This window comes from Lactuca saligna, chromosome 2, assembly GCF_052625555.1.
Source record: "Lactuca saligna cultivar CGN05327 chromosome 2, ASM5262555v1, whole genome shotgun sequence".
In the NCBI taxonomy this organism is placed as follows: Eukaryota; Viridiplantae; Streptophyta; class Magnoliopsida; order Asterales; family Asteraceae; genus Lactuca; species Lactuca saligna.
Genome location: NC_136418.1, coordinates 13,843,804 through 13,862,828, shown reverse-complemented (window position 1 = coordinate 13,862,828; position 19,025 = coordinate 13,843,804). Strand labels below are relative to the sequence as shown.

At 39.2% G+C, this 19,025-nt stretch overlaps 1 protein-coding gene across 1 annotated transcript; it reads right to left on the bottom strand.

Moving 5' to 3' along the window:
- Positions 1 to 15,647: 15,647 nt before the first annotated feature.
- LOC145029528 (uncharacterized) lies at positions 15,648 to 18,704 on the bottom strand. The gene is made up of 4 exons (XM_078978039.1): positions 17,892 to 18,704; positions 17,453 to 17,702; positions 16,028 to 17,227; positions 15,648 to 15,943 (listed from the first exon to the last, which is right to left on the bottom strand). The coding sequence occupies exons 1-4, from the start codon at positions 18,702 to 18,704 to the stop codon at positions 15,648 to 15,650; spliced, it is 2,559 nt and encodes an 852-aa protein (XP_078834165.1).
- Between the last annotated feature and the right edge of the window lie 321 nt (positions 18,705 to 19,025).

Below are 19,025 nucleotides of genomic sequence, written 5' to 3'. Positions count from 1 at the left end.
AAACAGCCAGCAAGAGGTCTCCATCTTCTACGATGGAGTCAATGTCACTACAAGGCAATTGCTAGATTCGCATGGCCCGCTCACGAAGAAGCCACCTCCGGTGATCAAGGAGCTAATTGAAGAATTCTTTAAACATTTTAGAGAATACCACAATCTGAGAAATGAAGTAAGTCGGGGGGTAGTGAACTCGGCAAATGATGGCATGGCGGCGATGATGGCGAAGCTCAATAGCTTAGATAGAAGAATGACAAAAATGGATCAAACAATCCATGCTATTCGAGTTGGATGTGAGAATTGTAAAGGGCCCCATCTCACAAAAGATTGTGATTTGGATGAAAATGGAAATAAGAAGGCTCAAGTGTTCTACTCAAGCGGCGATCGTTACGACGAGAATTGGCGGAAAACAAAGAAGGAATGGCTCCCATACGAAGAATACAAGAAGGCTAAGGAGGAGAAATACAAGCAGAAGGAGAGAGGGTTTTATCAAAAGGAAGAGTCGGTAATGGAGAAGAAAGCCGATCTAGAAGAATTGTTCACTAGATTCATAGCCGCGTCCGAAAAAAGGCATAATGATCACGATGTTGCAATATAAGAGACCAGAAATATGCTAAGGAATCAGCAGGCATCCATTCTCAACATTGAGAAACAGCTAGGGCAACTTGCACATCAAGTGAACAAAAGAAGACCGGGTCAACTTCCAAGTAACACCGAAAATAATCCTAGAATCGAGAATGTGAGTGTTGTGACTTCTAGTTATGAAAAAAATTTCACACATGCACAAAGGATTTCCAATAGGAAGACAGAAAAAGTAGAAGAGTTGGCTCCAGATAAGCCCGACCTGACTCGCCGAGTCCCTCGCATGGACTCGACGAGTCCAACAGTTAATGACAAAACTGTCATTCCCTTGAAGCCATATAAACCTCCTTTGCCATTCCCAATCAGAGCCATGCTGGGTGAAAAGGTTGAATCTTATAAAGGTTTTATGGAGCATGTTAGAGCCCTACAAGTCAACGTTCCATTTGTAGAGACAATGCTTAAAACACCCAAGTGTTTTAACTTACTAAAGGGTCTCTTTGCAGCTAGGAAGGATTTAGCTGAAATTGCTGAAATAATATTGAGTGAGTTACCCGAAAAGAAGGGCAATCTGGGGAGTATCATAATTCCATGCCAATTTGGAAATGCACTTTTCACTCAAGCGTTGACCGACTCGGGTGCAAGTATCAACTTGATGCCTGTCTCTTTCTCCAAGAAGCTGAATTTACCAGAGCCAAGGCCGGTAAACATGAAGATCCATTTGGCCAACAAGACAACAATTCACCCAAGAGGTGTTTGTGAGGATCTTCTCATTAAAGTTGACAAGTTCATCTTTCCAGTAGACTTTGTGGTGCTTGATATGGAAGAAGACCCTGAAGTTCCAATTATTTTGGGGAGGTCATTTTTAAACACCGCATGAGCATTAATTGATGTATGTGAGTCTGCACTAACGTTGACGGTGGGCGACGAGTCAGCAATATTTAGAGCTTTACCAGAAATCAAGAAAGGAGAGGAAGGAAAAGAAGGAATCTCATTTATCGATTTTGATGATGAGATACTACAAAAAGAACTTACTCTTTTGCAACATGAAGATCCAAGCAAGTTTTTGCTACCTTCTGGTGGTAATGGAGAATTTGACAAAGACTTGGAAGAGATAGAAAAGTTGCTGAAGGGAGCCAACTTGGAAAGCACAGTGGAAATTGTGAAAAAGGATCCGACTCGCCGAGTCGCTTTCCAAGACTCGACGAGTCCAGTCGAGATTATCAATAACTTGGACGGCTCAGATCTGCTTGTTGCTAGTTCTCTGGATGTGTTGGATAAGGAGATTTTTCCTCGTTCTTTAGAAGAACAAACAGTAGAAGGGGAAGTGGATACGGGAGTTCAACATGTTCATATAGCATGTCTTGATGCAATCCCACTTGAAGATGAGGAAAGAACTGAAAAAGGGGAGAATGAAAGGGGTAGGAGAGTTGATGCTAATCACCCATTCGTTACCAAACCTAGAGAACAAGCTTTCATAAAATATGAAGTAATAAAGTTCAAGGAAAAGGAAGTGCAAGAGAAGGTGCAAAAGAATGGGGTGAAGAAGAAGAAGAGGATAAGGGAATTTCAAGCAGCTACAGATGATGCTGTAAGAAAGAAGAAAGAGGAATTAAGACGTACGGGCCTACAAAAAGAAGATTCACGCTTATAAAACGAAATACAAACCACAAAAGATTAGGCGTGCATTCCCGATGCTGGAAGATGACGAGACGTAGATGGGAAGGAGTCCAGGTAACAACTCCTTAAAAAGAAGCGCTTGGCGGGAGGCAACCCGTTATTTAGAGTTTGCTTTCTTTTATCTTTTTATTTTTATTTTTTTTCGTTTTTTTTTTTAGGATTTTTAATCTTCCAAATTGTCGGACATGTCTGCTTGAGAGTGCGTATGGACTAAGTGTGGGGTGGAATAAATATTTTCTTTTCTTAATACATGGAAAAATTATTTAAGTTTTGAATTATTTGCAAGAGACTCGCCGAGTCTTACCCAGACTCGACGAGTCCATTCAAATTTCAGAAGAAGATTAAATCGCGAAGAGACTCGCCAAGTCTGACCCTGACTCGACGAGTGTGCTTTATTTACAGAAAAAAAAAATTACATCCGGTAACTAGGGTTTTTAACCCTAATGATATCAGTTTTTTTTCCCTCACTCGTCGTGCGCCTCTACTTTTGTTCTCTCTCTCAAGCATTCATCAAATCTTCCTCTTTTCTTCAAGATTTTCAAATTCCATCCCAAAAGGTACTTAATTTCTTCCTAGTTTCTGTTAGAGGTATGATTTTTAGATGATCTAAGGTAGCCATTTTATGGAATACCCGGTTTTGAGTTTTAGTGGATTTTTAGGGTTTTGCTTTTACATCAATTATGTTGTTTTGAATGATTATTCTTGCCCTAATACATGTTAGACATGTCCCTGAACAAAACCCTTGAAGAAATTTTGGTATTTAATGGTTGAATTTTGACAGACTCGCCGACTGACTCGCACAGTTCTTGCGACTCACTGAGTCGTTCATGGACTCGACGAGTCCAGTCGAGGACCCAGTTATGATCCATTTTGATGATTTTCTATGTTTTTTGGGTTTTGTGTTCTTTGTTTTGCAGGGACAATGTTCAACAGAGGACAAAGGTCAAGTGGACATCAAGGAGACTTTCCTTGGTTGAATTTTCCTCAAATCAAATCGGCCACTCATTGAGGACCCAGTTATGATCCATTTTGATGATTTTCTATGTTTTCTGGGTTTTGTGTTCTTTGTTTTGCAGGGACAATGTTCAACAGAGGACAAAGGTCAAGTGGACATCAAGGAGACTTTCCTTGGTTGAATTTTCCTCAAATCGAATCGGCCTCAACAATGAGAAAGTGGAAGAAGAAGTTGGCAGAAATAAGGAAGAACGAAGTTTATGTACCCAACAGGATTGATTGGGATTGGTTGCGGAGTGTGCGCTATGAAGAGGAGTTGGCTCCTTATCTTTTAAAGGAGTTTACTTACAAGGGGGAAACGATGGTTTGTGATGGGTGGAGTCGGGTCTTTAGAATTCAAGAGCCGGTATATTTGGAGCTTTGCCTGGAATTCTTCTCCACGGTATATTTTAGTGGAGGAGGTGATTGTTATCACCCGACGAGTTTCAGTTTCTACCTTGGAGGCGAGTTCCATCAATGCTTTGTTATTGATCTTGTCTGTCGTTTGGGGATTTATGACCAACCCTTGGTCTTGACTGCTATCTTTCGCGCTTTCTTGGAGCATTATCACATGGTGTTTCTCAATGGTGTTACGAGTATGGGTTGGTGGAACACGATCGCCAACAAGTTGTACATTCCGAAGTCGGCCCAAGAGGGAAGCATTAGGTCGCCTACACACCGTCTTATTCATCGCCTTATTTCCACCACCATAAATCAACAGAAGGATGATGACAAGGTTTCTAACCTTAATGTCTTTAACCTTTGGAGCATCATCACACCAAACACCTTTTGCAACATTCCGTGGTGTTTGGCGTCTTATTTATCGGAGGGTGCGGTCAAGGATCGCAAAACTTCCAGAATTAATGGTGGCATGTTCGTCACCCGGCTAGCCAACTTGTTTGGGTTGATGACCCGTGGTGCACGGAATTTTATGATGGTGATCCCTACCCCTCCATTTAATCCCATTCTTTTCCGGCGGGCCAGAATTATTGAAGATTATGGAGGTGGTCATTATGCTATCCCGCATGATGACCCGGTGGTTGGTCCCGAGGCATTGGGAAGGAGAGTTCGATCGAGGCGAGAGCGAGAGGTGGAGGAAGAACCGCCGGTGATTCCGGTCGATAATGAGGAAGTACCAATGCATTGGTACAATGTTGAGATGAGGCGGTTGCAGGATCAAATGGCGTGGGACATTAACTTTAGTAATGAATCTCACGTGCGACTTTTTGACCACTTCCTATTCCACATATTGATGGGGGTAATTTCCCATATATTCCATCTTGGGATGAGGTGATCAATGCAAGAAGGAGTGGAGCTGGGGGGAGTGGAGTTGCGCATGGAGATGATGAGGAGGAGGATTAGTTTTTATTTTTATTGTTTGAACAATTTCTTTTTATATTTTATTTGGTGTGTTTTGGGATTTGTTAAGACTTTTTAATTTTATGCTTGATGTTTGATTGCCTTGATGATTTTCAAAATTGGATTAGGAATGCTTGCATAAGAGGTTTTAGAGTTGTAAAGGAAAAAGAATTATAAAGAGTGGAAGAGAGAGTCAAGAAAGGGCGGTGTTAGAGTCAAGGTGTCGAGTCCGGTCCTAAAGGACATGAGCGAATGAATCTAGAATTTGTGAGAGATTTTGAAGATTTATCAGAAGCTGGAATGAATGTAGAATGTGATTTTTTTTCACCCAGCGGTCTACTCGTCGAGTGCACTAAACTGACTCGACGAGTCGCCTTGTATTCTCGCATATTTGAAGCTTTCCGCGACTATACTCGACGAGTCGTTCATATGACTCGACGAGTCACTTATTTTTATACCGAAAGGACTGTTGATTTGATGCTGCTGAGTATACCACTTGACATATACTCTTTGCTATCGATTCTTGAAGAGTTTACACTATTTTTCCTGCTTATTTGGAGCTGCCACATGAGATTTGACACCCAAGGCATGGATGAGTTGTTCCCATGTCTACAGTCGATTGAAGATGGAGCTAAAAAGAGAGTTATCAACCTATCGACTGCTACTCCAGGCGAGTTTGTTCCAATTCTCTCTTTAGTTTGTGTTTTTATTGTTTTTGCAATGAGGGCATTGCATAAAATAAGTGTGGGGTAGGGGGGTTGGTCACATATTAGTAAATCTAGAATCTTAATTTGTGCTAATTTTGAAAATTTTTGCATACCAAAAATATTATCTAGGGATTTAATTTAGAAAATTTTTGTAAAAATAATAATTAGGATTCCATGATTAGAATTATGTTGATAATTGCATGAAGACCCAAATGTTTAATTGAGCCTATATACGTTATAATGCATTTGTGGCCTCCCTTATTCTAGTGAAATCATGGGACAAAAACATGACCTTGCTTAGCCCGAGGGATGCAATACGTTTAGCATCGTGTACCAGAAATGTATCCAGGAAAATTGTTATCTTTAGCCAATAAGGGTTGAAGTTGAGCGTCCATGCTTAAGCATGTAGGGATTTGAGTGAAAAAAAAAAGTGAGATACATGTAAAAAAAGAGAGAAATTACAAGAAAATTTTGAAGAATTTTTGGAGCATCAAAGTCAAATTTAAAATTAGAAGATCAAAAATTCCAAAAATTGAAGATACCAAAGAAATCAAAGAAGAAAGTGAATTCAAAGAGATCAAATGTCAAGAAATGAAGAATTCCAAGAGCTTTAGTGTGGTATCATGAATTGTAATTATCTAGATTATGTATGCTTGGGCTGCTCAAACAAAAATACCTTGAGGTTAAGAGGTTTTCTGGGGATGGATTCGGATGGATGCATAAAATGAGCATTGTTCGGGAAAAATGGGCGAATGTTTAGGAGGATTGTGAGTATTTAGAGTATGGGGTATTTAGGACAATTTTAGACACAAATGCGTGCGTTGCGGTTTTGGCATAATGGTTGGGTTAGATTGGAGTTGTCATATGTGGTTCTAACATGATAAAATTCAGTTTTGCTTGGGGGCAAGAAAAAGTCAAGTGTGGGGTATTTTGATATGTGCAAAATTAGTTAATCATTTAGCATACATTTTTATTTATTTTTAACTAATTATGTGTATAATATGGACAAAATGTACTCAATATAGTTTAAATTTTGTTTTCAGTCCAAAAGACAAGCTCGGAAGCGAAAGGAAGCGGGAGAAGCGGTTAGAAGTTCGGGAATTGATCAAAGAAGTAAAACACTAAAAATAAACCCCTACTCGGCAAGTAGGGTCGACTACTCGGCGAGTCCTAGCGAAGATTCAAGAAGATAAGGACTCGGAGACTCGGAGGCTTATCAGATACGGGGATTAAGAGATGGACTCGGCGACTCGGCACCTGACTCGACGAGTCGATTCGGATATAAATATAACTCTTCAGATCGACAAAAAGGAGATTCTGGAACCCTTTTGTAGAGATCAACTGCAATTGAAGAGCCAGAGAAACCCTAGAGAACGAAGACACAACCTAGAAGCCAATTATGAAGGAGATTTAAGGCAATTTTCATGATTCTACTTAATCTTTTGTTTTCCATTATGGTTAAATACTTAGAATTCGTTTGTTTGCTGTTATTTACCTTAATCATGAGCTAAAACTCTTAAACTTCTGTTTGGAGATACAAAATTAATACTATGGTTTGATTATTGGTAGGATTAATTTAATATTGGTGATTTTTATTATTTTAGCTTGCTAAAGAACCTTGTGTGTGAATGATAACTAATAATCTGTTAATAGGAAGGTTATTAAATAGTATGAACATCTTTTGATTACCAACCTCATATGTTTATGTGACCACTTTATCATATGTCTAGGATTAATGAATATGAAACTAGAATTAATAAGAAAATTAAATAAATTCATGTGTGAGCTTGTATGATGACCATCAACAAGAAGTTAACTAAAGGACCAAATTAGTTGACATTTGCAAGTCTAAATTAATCCGAATAATTAATCTAGTGAATTTAATTAAATTAGACAATTGGCCACTGTTTGAGTTAGTTTATTCACTAAGGGTTAGTGTAGCGAATGCGAAATTAATCACTTGAATCGGTAGCCAATAATTGAGTTAATCCATTGCACCATTACCATAGGATCAATTGAGTTGAACTAAACAGAAGTTCCTTCCCATTATTGAATCTAGTTAGTTCTTTGCTTCCCTAGTTTTGGATTAAGTAAAACTAGAGAAAACCCCTACTTATTAATTAATTTAGATAGAATTAGTTTTTAGTTTTAATTTACCGTTCCTTGTGTTCGATACCCTACTTATTTAACTATACCACAATTGATAGGTCCGCTGCCTTTGTGTGTTTATTTTATAATTAAAAGTAGGTCTAAAACTAAGTGAGTTTGCACACATCACTACCTGCAGACTTGAGCCAGATACATGATACCTTTCACGTGTCTCAATTGAGGAAGTGTATAGCCGACGAATTGGTGGTGGTGCCATTTGAGGATATTCAGATGGATGCGAGCCTGAATTACGTTGAGAGATGGATCGCGATCCGGGCTCGAAAGGTCAAGGTCCCGAGGAACAAGGAGGTGCCCCTGGTTCAGGTTCAGTGGCAACATCAGAGAGGGTCCGAGCTAACTTGGGAGCCGGAGTTGGAGATGCTGGAGCAGTATACGGAGTTGTTTGCAGACCGAGATTTCGAGGGCGAAGTTTGATTCTAGCGGGGGAGAATTGTAACATCCGGGCTTCCAGGTATTATTTTTTAATCATTTATTTTTGAGTTAAATAGAAGGACTCGACGAGTTGACGCCTAGACTCATCCAGTAGGATCGTGATTTGCTTATTAGATTAATGAATGGACTCGACGAGTTGGAGATATGACTCGACGAGTCCGTGCTAACCGAAAAAACCCTAAACCTTTGTGCATGTGCCTTATTTAAGGGTCCTTATAGCCCTCATTTGCGGCTACTAGTCCATAGAGAGAAACCCTAGAGAGCTTGAGCGAGTTGTGTGTGAGAGAAAGCTATTTTGATCCTTTGTTGGTGTTGTTTTGCAAGAAGAAGGTGTTTCTAGCAAGAGAAGGTCAAGGGTACCAATGAATCTATTACAGGAAAGGTCATGGTGTTCTAATTGGGTGAGATTGACCATGGAAGCAAAAAAAGTTAGTATTGGACCGGTCAACTGATTGTTGTTCAGATATAGAGACTTCAAGTTCTTAAAACTCCACAACCGAGATGGCAGGGTAGCACTGAAACTGTTACCGAAAAGGTCAAGGTGTTCTAATCTATTGAGTTTGACCATGGAATCAAAGGATTGAGGGATTGTGCTAGTCAGCTAATTGTGGCTAAGATCCAAGAACTTCAAGTGCTTGAGACTGCACAACTGAGATGGGAGGGTACAAATGAAACTGTTATCAGAAAGTTCAAGGTATTCGATAATAGCTAGAATAAATCTTTGTATTTATTTATGTTGTATTTTACTCATTCTTGAGGTAGTCTTTATGTAATTTTATTTTCTATTTAACTATTGGATCCTCCATTGTGGGGCATCGAAGTGTCTCTCACACACATGGTATCAGAAGTTAGTGGGTTTTGACCCTTTCTCTATCTATCTCCTGATCTTTCTTCCTTTCGGTTCCTGTTTTTTCTTCCTTCTTACTCTCATTTTTTTCTCTTCTTGTGCTGTGATGTCTTCCTCATCCAACGATACTACCTTACCCATGAACACTCTACTCCACAAGATCACCATCGAACTTTCTTCCTCTAACTATCTCCTTTGGAAGAATCAAATGATCCCTCTCTTCTCCTATCGAAACCTAATTTCTCATACTAATGGATCATCATCCCCTCCCAATCCTGAAATTATCCAAGGCGAAAAATTGGTCCCTAATGCTCTCTTTTCTTCTTGGTATTTGACTGACCAGAGGGTTGTTATTATTCTTAACGCCTCTCTAACTGAGGAAGCAGTTGCTGAGATTATTGGTTTACCGACTGCCCGGAGTATTTGGCTGGCCCTTGAAGCCGCATACAACAATTCCTCGGTCGAACATATTCAAAATTTGAGGGACCAATTTCTCCTGTCGTCAAAAGGGACTGCCTCTGTTGCAGATTTTGGCCGCAGGTTTAAAAGCTTATGTGATCAACTAGCTGCAGTTGGGGCACCGGTGGACATTTCCGATCAATTACATTGGTTTCTGTGTGGTTTGGGTCCATCTTTTGAGACTTTTTCCACCTCTGTGTGCACCTCTCATCAGGCACCAGGGACCTTCTTGCCCAAGCAGAAAGTCACAAAATGTTTCTCAAATCCCTTCATGGATCTACTTCACCACCAATAGCCTTTATAGCTGACACCACTCCCCACCAACCCCCCTCTCCAGGCCGTAACCCTTTCGGGTCTCGTGGTGGTATCAGTGGCGGTCGTGGTCGAGGACGAAACCCCCTCATTGCCAACTTTGCCGGACAAACGGACACTATGCAAACCTATGCCCAAACCTTTCTCAGTTTGCTACTAAGGCGGTGTCCCCTGATGTTGATCTTGCCAAGGCTTTTCAAGCACAGTGTCATTTTTCCTCATCTGTCTCGGATTGGTATGTTGACTCTGGGGCTACCAACCACATGATGGCTTCTCCCAAGAGTGTTACTTCTGCCACACCGCATACTGGGCACTGTTACATTCGGCAATGGTAATAAACTTCCCGTATCACATATTGGTTATGCTACGATTACACCAAATATCAAATTAAAAGTTGTTTTGGTGGTGTCGTATATCGAAAAAAATCTTCTATAAATTAGTAAACTAACTATTGATAATCCTTTGGATATTTTATTTTCACAACCGTACTTTTATATTCAGGACCGCCAGTCGAAGCAAATCCTGGCCCAAGGAAGATGTGAAAATGGCCTATATGTTTTATGCTCTGAGCCTCAAGCTCTTGTTGCAACCTCTCAATTAAAGGCATCTTTCGAGCTTTGGCATTTGCGGTTGGGTCATGTCTCACCTGACACTATTTTTCTTTTGAATCAAAGGAGGAGTTTATGTGTTACCTCCATACTTCCTAAACCGGTTTTGTGTTCGGCTTTTCAATTGTCTAAAAGTCGACATTTATCTTTTGATGTTAATGAACGAAGGGCTTCAAACCCATTAGATTTAATTCACTGTGACTTATGGGGCCCTTCACCGGTTACCTCGGCTGAGGGTTACCTATATTATGTGCTTTTTGTGGATGATTATTCTCGCTTTGGTTGGCTTTACCCATTACATGTGAAATCTGAGTTTTATCATGTTTTATCTATTTTTATAAACCTTGTGCAAAACCAATTCACGTGGAAGATTAAATTATTTCAAAGCGATGGAGGAACGAAGTTTGTCAACCATCGTGTGAAAAACATTCTTGCTACTAATGGCACATTTCACAGGCTCTCGTGCCTGTATACTCCCTAACAAAATGGCCGTGTTGAACGAAAACATCGACATGTGGTTGAAACAAGGTTGGCTATGCTATTTAATGGACATGTTCCTACGATATATTGGGTTGATGCCTTTTCCTCAGCAATGTATATTATTAATCGACTTCCGACGCCTATTTTAAATGGCAAGTCCCCATTTGAGGTTCTCTTTTCTCGCCAACCGTCGTATAGAAACTTCCGGGCATTTGCTTGCCGGGTTTACCCATATCTTCGTGATTATGCGCCACACAAATTAGCCCCCAGGAGTCTCCCTTGCATTTTTATGGGGTACTCATCTCAACATAAGGGATACTATTGCCTTGATCCCATCACATCTCATGTCTACATCACCCGTCATGCTCGGTTCAATGAAAGCTCTTTTCCATTTTCAAGTGAAAATAAAAACTCAGATGCCTCTTTATTACCGCTGCATTCCTTTCATGATGCACCATTTATGATCTCGTCTCCACCGAAAGATCCTTCCCCTACCTCAACAACTCCGCCAGCTCCTTGTGATATTTGTTCATTTGATAATTTTGGAGATGGCCCCTCTCCTCCCAATATTATTTCACCCCAACCGGATGGGCTCTCATCTCCGTCGTCTGGTCCTCCTTCCCCGGCTGCCACTACTAGCCCGTCTACTTGCATTGCAGGTGAGCCTTCAATTAGGATTGTAGAGCCTACAACCCAAGTTAACCAACCATCCGTACGAATGTCAACACATCCAATGACGACTCGTGCTAAATCTGGTATTTTTAAACCTAAACATCGGGCAGATCTGGCTCAAACACTTAACAACCCCTTATTTTCTGCATTGTTTGCTTCCTGTGATCCAAAAGGATTCAAGTCTGCCATTAAAAGCTCACATTGGACGGATGCTACGCAAAAAGAAGTGGCTGCTCTTTCTAATAATCGCACATGGATGTTGGTTCCTCGTCCGACTTCACATAATGTGGTTGGTTCCAAATGGCTTTTTCGTACCAAGTACCGTTTTGATGGGTCCATTGAGTGCTACAAGGCTCGTCTTGTAGCTCAAGGGTTTAGTCAAATTCCCGGGCTTGACTACTCCTATATGTTCAGTCCAGTTGTCAAAGCAACAACTATTCGGGTTGTTCTATCATTGGTTGTCATCCATAATTAGAATCTTCACCAACTTGACGTCAATAATGCCTTTCTTCATGGGAATTTAAATGAACTTGTCTACATGGAACAACCCCCCGGGTTTGCTGATTCTTGTTTTCCCAATCATGTATGTCACCTCAATAAAGCAATCTACGGTCTAAAACAAGCCCCAAGGGCTTGGTTTTAGTGCCTGAGCAGCTTTCTCCTTCGTAATGGATTCACATGCAGTCACTCTGACCAATCCTTGTTTTTTTTCTCTCGTGATTCGTGCATTATGTATCTCCTGGTATATGTTGATGGTCTCATCTTGACATGGAATCAGGACAACGTTCTTACTTCCTTTATCTCTCAACTTGATCAGGAGTTTGCTATTAAAGACCTTGGATATCTTAACTATTTTCTTGGCCTTGAGGTTACTCGATCTTCTGATGGTCTATTTCTTAGTCAGTCTAAGTATGCCCATGACATTCTTCATCGTGCTGATCTTTTGGAAGCTAAGCCTGTCCACACTCTGTTGGTTGCTAATGAAGTATTCAGCAGTAATGGTGTTCCTTACAAGGATCTGACTCACTATCGATCTCTTGAGGGGGCTCTTCAGTACTTGACCATTACCCGACCAAATATCTCCTATGCTGTTAACCAAGTGAGTCAGTTTCTCCAGACTCCTACCCACATTCACTATCAGCATGTCAAACGTATTCTTCGATATGTTAAAGGCACTTTGGATTTTGATCTTTCCTTTTCGAAGCCACATCATACCTCCATCTTGGGTTACTCGGATGTTGATTGGGCTCGCTGTCTTGAGACTCGTAGGTCCACCCATGGCTACTCCATCTTTCTTGGTGGTAATCTTATTTCTTGGAGTGCTAAAAAGCAGCCATCGGTTTCTCGCTCCAGTAGGTTGCGGATATTTTCACCAAGAGTCTTCCTCGTCCTCAATTTGAGTTCTTTCGTGCCATGTTACGTCTTGGTCCGCCACCGTTTCGCTTGCGGGGGGATAATAGCTAGAATAAATCTTTGTATTTATTTATGTTGTATTTTACTCATTCTTGAGGTAGTCTTTGTGTAATTTTCTTTTCTATTTAACTATTGGATCCTCCATTGTGGGGCATCGAAGTGTCTCTCACACACATATTCTAATCGGGTGAGATTGGTAAAGGATACTTTTTGAAATATCTAACCTCTCAACGCTCGGAAATGATGAAAAGAAAAGTTTTTTCAGTACGCTTTCATCACGACCAAACATGTTTATTTCAACTACACTTGCATTGTTGCAACTGAATTGATTCCAACCACAATAACAATAATATAATCCTTGAATATCAGTAGGTCACCGGGATGCTAACATGAAAGAAAGCCTCATCAGCATGGTTAACGTGTAAACGGGAATGCTAATTATGGAGGAGGTGTTCCACATTGTCTGATGGTGTGACTAGTAAAGACAACTAATAACTTCATTTTATGCATATTGAGACCATAGAATTCTAGAGTCAATGTAGAAGAGGAGACCCGAAGTCAATAGGTGCTTGTTTTGTTATATTTTTTCTAACCCCTCGTATGGGTTGTGGTTCTTGTTACAGTTAGGACCACTAGTTATTCTTTTCAATTATTTCTTAAATTATACATGTAGTTTTTATTGCAAACTCGCCATTCTTATTGAAGAACTATTTCTAAGAATGAGTGATTTAGAAATACGATGGTGAAATTGAAAGGGAAACTAGTATATAAACATACATAAATAATCATGACATATAAACATACTTAAAAATCATTAACATATAAACATTAACATTTTACATGTCTCTTCAAATCGAATCCATTTAAGAATTTCCTCTCAAATTTCCATCTCCCTTATATCTCTTCTTACAAATATATACAATTTCAGGACAGATTTAGGAAAACATGCATATTTATATGAATGGTCGCTAAAAACATACCTATTTATGCAAATGGTCTACCTATTTATGTAAATGATCCCTACCTAAAATATTACAGAAATTGTCATTATGTTTCATAAAATTGCAACAATGGACCCTGACTATGCCAAATTTACAAAAATGGTCTCTATTTTTCAAAGTTACAAAAATGATCCTTTTCTAATAAAAATCTTCCAGATTTTGTCCTGCTGTTTCACAAAATTATCCCGTTCATTGCTGTCGGAGCAACCACCGAAGACGATGATTTTTTGATGCCACCACTCGTTTTTGAACGACATCTCACCCACCCTCTTTACACCACTCTTTCTATCTCTTTCCATAATCTCTCATCTCTATCTATTTGCCGCCCGTGCTTCTCTTCTTCCCTCGCTAGAAAACTCCCCAACCAAATCTGTAGAGATTTTCATCACATACCTAAACAAAAGCTAAGCAAACCAAAGAAAGAAAGTGGGGTGAAATTGTTACTTTTGTAGAAATTTTAATCAAGTAGAAATTTTAGAAATAAAGATGTCGAACAAATTAAGGAAAATTACTCAATCCTAGTTCCTTTCTCTTTGCTTCTCCTGTTTGGTATCTAAGAACACAAGAGCACAACCTTCGACTACCACCAAAACACCCTCTTTGAGAAATTGAATCCTCCATATAAAGCAGTAAGCTATTATCCTCTTAGAATCTTCTAATTTCTTAGTAAGCTATTATCCTCTTCGAATCTTCTGATTTCTTCGAATCATCTAATTTTTTTTCTATTATCCTCTGTGAGAAATTGAATCCTCCACCTTTTCCAGCAGTAAGCTATTATCCTTTTCGAATCTTCTAATTTCTTTACTTAATTGGATTGCTTTCGTTCTTTAATATTACTTAACAGGAGGCCTTTCAAATGAGGACCAAGCAATTTGAATTTCAATTTTTTTAGCTATCAATTAGGTTGACCGGTGGTATGTACTAACTAGTAGATGATGCAACTTGCTTGAATCTTGAAAAAACAAAGTATGTGATTACTCTTGTTCTGTGACTACTTCTTTGTAATTCCTTCTGATATAGATCGGGTTACAGTCTTTTTTTCAATAATCTGATGTTATTGTCTTAAAATTGTTTATTTCCTAATAATGTATCATTTTGCCATTATCATCTCGCATTACAGAGTATCCCTGGTTGGCATAATCACTCTTTCTTGAAAAGTTCTTCAATGTATGTATCGAATAATGTATCATTTTGCCATTATCATCTCAAAGTTATTACACTGAATATAAAGGATCTTGGGCCATTAAAAGGTTCTCCGTTTTACTTTAGAGTGTGAATTGGCTCATCTTAGACATCAAGTTCACATAATGATTATTGCAATCACCATCTAGTAAGTAATCTAAGATATGGTTATGCTCTATGTATCATTTTACCGGTTGCTATTTTCTATATTGTCTTTGTAATGAATACCTGTTATGATGGGCCTATGTTTCATCATCAGATTGTAAAATTATGATATTTCTCATTTGGCATTTAGGTAAATACAATACATTACAATGTCACAATTGCTATTAATAAGAAAAAAAGGATACACTTTGAACTACCATTTGGAAAGCGGACGATCAACACCAAAGAGTGATAGATTTGTCATTTGTGACCCTCATTCATACGATATCCAATATGTCGTACTTTACAACATTAATTTGTAGATGGTTATAACATAATTCTAGCCAATAATTCTGTATGCAACTCCCTGGGTATAGGAATGTTGAAGATTTAACATTTGGTTCATATGTTAAGGATGCTATAGAGGAAGTCCGGTGTTCTTTAGCTCTACACCAAGTTTTGTATCTCATATCAATTGTACAAGAATGCACATCATTTTGAACAAAAAAACAATAAGACCACATAAACAGGTTTCACATAAAAACAAACTTGAAAGAAGTTTTAATCGGGAGGTACCGAAACAAAGATATGGTCATTAAGTACATATGGTGACTCATCACTTGGATAATTCCTGAGAGACGTTTCCCATTGTCGGACGAGACTTCGGGTCCACGCGAATGCATGCTAGTGCAACATCATAAACACGGAGAATTTCCATTTTAATCCGTCTGTCATCAGTTGGATAAGGGAGTCTCTTGTCAAATATGTTTTCCAAAGTTGCACCTTCTCGGTTAGAACAGTTGAGAGACGTTAGGAAGTCTCCAGGATGCTTCCCTCCAATTATTTCAAGTGCAAGCACTCCAAAGCTATACACATCACATTTTTCGTTCACAATGATGTTATATGCAAGTTCTACATGTTTATACAAAAAGCTTGTTAGTATAGTTTCACCTACTAACAGAGGTAAAGGAATCATTAGAATCTACACATACATACCTGGAGCAATGTATCCCAAAGTTCCTACAACAACGGTTTGGTTGGATGAATCAGGGTCGAGCAATTTGGCTGCTCCAAAGTCGGCAACAAATCCTTCCATTTCTTTGTTCAAGAGAATGTTGTTGCTTGATATGTCTCGATGAATGATGGGTGGGCTGCAGTCATGATGCATGTACGACAAAGCATGTGCTACCTGTTTGATAATGTTTACCCTTGTCTTCCAATCCAACATGACAGCGAATTCGTTGTCACTCAATGCACAAAATAAGCTTCCTTTTTCCATGTATTCATATACAAGGAAGTTGCATTGGTTATGCAAACAAAAGCCATAGAGTTTCACAATGTTTTTGTGCCTTAGGTTGGTTAGGACTTCAATCTCGTTCTTGAAACTTTTGTCAAATGCTGGTTGCTTGGCTTCAAACCGATGGAGTTTCTTCAAAGCAAATGTTTTACCGTTAGGCAGTTTCGCTTCATAAACACTTCCATAACCACCGGTTCCAATGCAATATTTGAGGTCGAAGTCTTCTGTTGCCTTGATGAAGTCTTCGAATGCAAGAGTCCCATCGTAATTCAATACCGAGCACACGTCTCCATGTTTTTGTAGTTTTGGTTGACTTTTCTCCATGGTGGCCTTTTTGTGATGGTAAAGCACATAACCAATCACTAAGAAGCAAAATCCAACAATCATCGGAAGAAGAATCTCCAAAAGGAGGATATGTTTGTGTTCTTTGGAGGGCTTGCCTTCATAAACACTTCCATAGTCAGTTTTTTTACAATATCCCCTATCAAGCCCAGACACGTTTAGACTATAGTACTCCAACGATAAGAAATTAAAACAGTTAACTGCTTCTCCAACAAAAATATTATCACTAAGGTCCAGATACCTTAAATGGTAGCAACTAGTTAATCCGTTGTAACCAGTCAGGAAATTATGAGAGAGGTCTAGATACTCTAATCTGCACGGATACTGAAAGGATACATTCCCGGACAAACCGTTTGATGAAAAATCAAGGTGAGAGAGTCTTGGCAAGTTTCTGAATTCGAGATGAATCACACCAGAAAGATGGTTATGATTAAGGTCGAGTTGTTTTATGTTCTTCAAATAATCTATATGCGGAGGAATGGAGCCAGTGATGTTATTCATACTAAGGTTCAATGTTTCTAGGTTTTGCAGATTACAAAGTTCCTGTGGAATTGGTCCTCTTAGTTGATTTGTGTTCAAGTCTAGGAATTTGAGATTGATCATGGAACCGAAAGATGGAGGGATTGGACTGGTTAACCTGTTTCTGCTAAGATCCAGAAATTCTAAATTTTTGAGACTCCCCAACTGAGATGGTAGGGTACCACTAAAATTGTTACGGGAAAAGTTGATGTGTACTAATCTGGTGAGATCGACCTTAGAACGAAAAGATGTTAGTATTGGACCGGTCAATTGATTTTGGTTAAGATCCAGAATCTCTAAATTCTTGAGACTCCACAATTGAGATGGAAGGGTACCATTTAAACTGTTACTGGAAAGGTCAAGGTATTCTAATCGGGTGAGATTGAACATGGAAGCAAAAGATTGAAGGATTGGACCGGTCAACTGATTGTGGCTAAGATCCAAGAGCTTCAAGTTCTTGAGACTCCACAACTGATCAGACGGGAGGGTACTACTGAATTTGTTACCTGAAAGTGCAAGGTATTCTAATCGGGTGAGATTGACCATGGAAGCAAAAGATTGAAGGATTGGATAGGTCAACCAATTGTGGCTAAGATCCAGAATCCATAAATTCTTGAGACTCCACAATTGAGATGGAAGGGTACCATTTAAACTGTTACGGGAAAGGTCAAGGTATTCTAATCGGGTGAGATTGAACATGTAATCAAAAGATTGAAGGATTGGACCGGTCAACTGATTGTGGCTAAGATCCAAGAACTTCAAGTTCTTGAGACTCCACAACTGATCAGAGGGGAGGGTACCACTGAATTTGTTACCTGAAAGTGCAAGGTATTCTAATCGGGTGAGATTGACCATGGAAGCAAAAGATTGAAGGATTGGACCGGTCAACTGATTGTGGCCAAGATCTACAAACTTCAAGTTCTTGAGACTCCACAACTGATCAGACGGGAGGGTACCAATGAATTTGTTATGAGAAAGGTCAAGGTGTTTTAATTGGGTGAGATTGACCATGGAAGCAAAAGATTGAAGGATTGGACCGTTCAACCAATTGTAGCTAAGATCCAAAAACTTCAAATTCTTGAGACTCCACAACTGAGATGGGACATTTCCGCTGAGATTGTTATCTGAAAGGTCAAGGTGTTCTAATCGGGTGAGATTGGTAATGTATACAGGAAAGGTACCTCCTGTGTTATAATTCCATGAGACAGAAATATATGTCAGATTTTGCAGCAAGTCAATCTGTTGTAGGATGTTCCCTATAAGATTACTATGTGAAATTTCTAGCCTCTCAACACTCGGAAATGAGGAAATGATTGCCTTTATCAGGCCACTTTCGTCACAGTAACCGATGTCTATCTCAACTACACGTCCATTGTTGCAAGCAAAATTAGTCCAAGCATTATGACATTGTTGAACATGATCAGTAGGACACGGGGATGCTAACATGAAAGAAAGCATCATCAGCATGGTTAACATGTGCACGGGAATGCAAATGTTGGAGGATTTGCTGCTCATTGTTTGATGATGTGATGAGTAAGCGCAATTGATTACCTCCTTTTATGCATATCGAGACTATATAATTTAGAAGAGGAGACCTGAAGTCAATACTTGTTTTGTTCTATTTTTTCTAACCCCTTGTATGGTTTGTGTTTCTTTTGACACTTAGGACCACAGTAATTATTCTCTGCAGTTTCATAAATCATGTATGTAGTTTTTATTGCATATTCTCCAAATCTTTTTAAAGAAATGTTTCAAAGAGTGAGTGTTTAGAAATACGACTCTGAAATTGAAAGTGAAACTTGTATATAAACTCATAAACATCATAACATATAAACA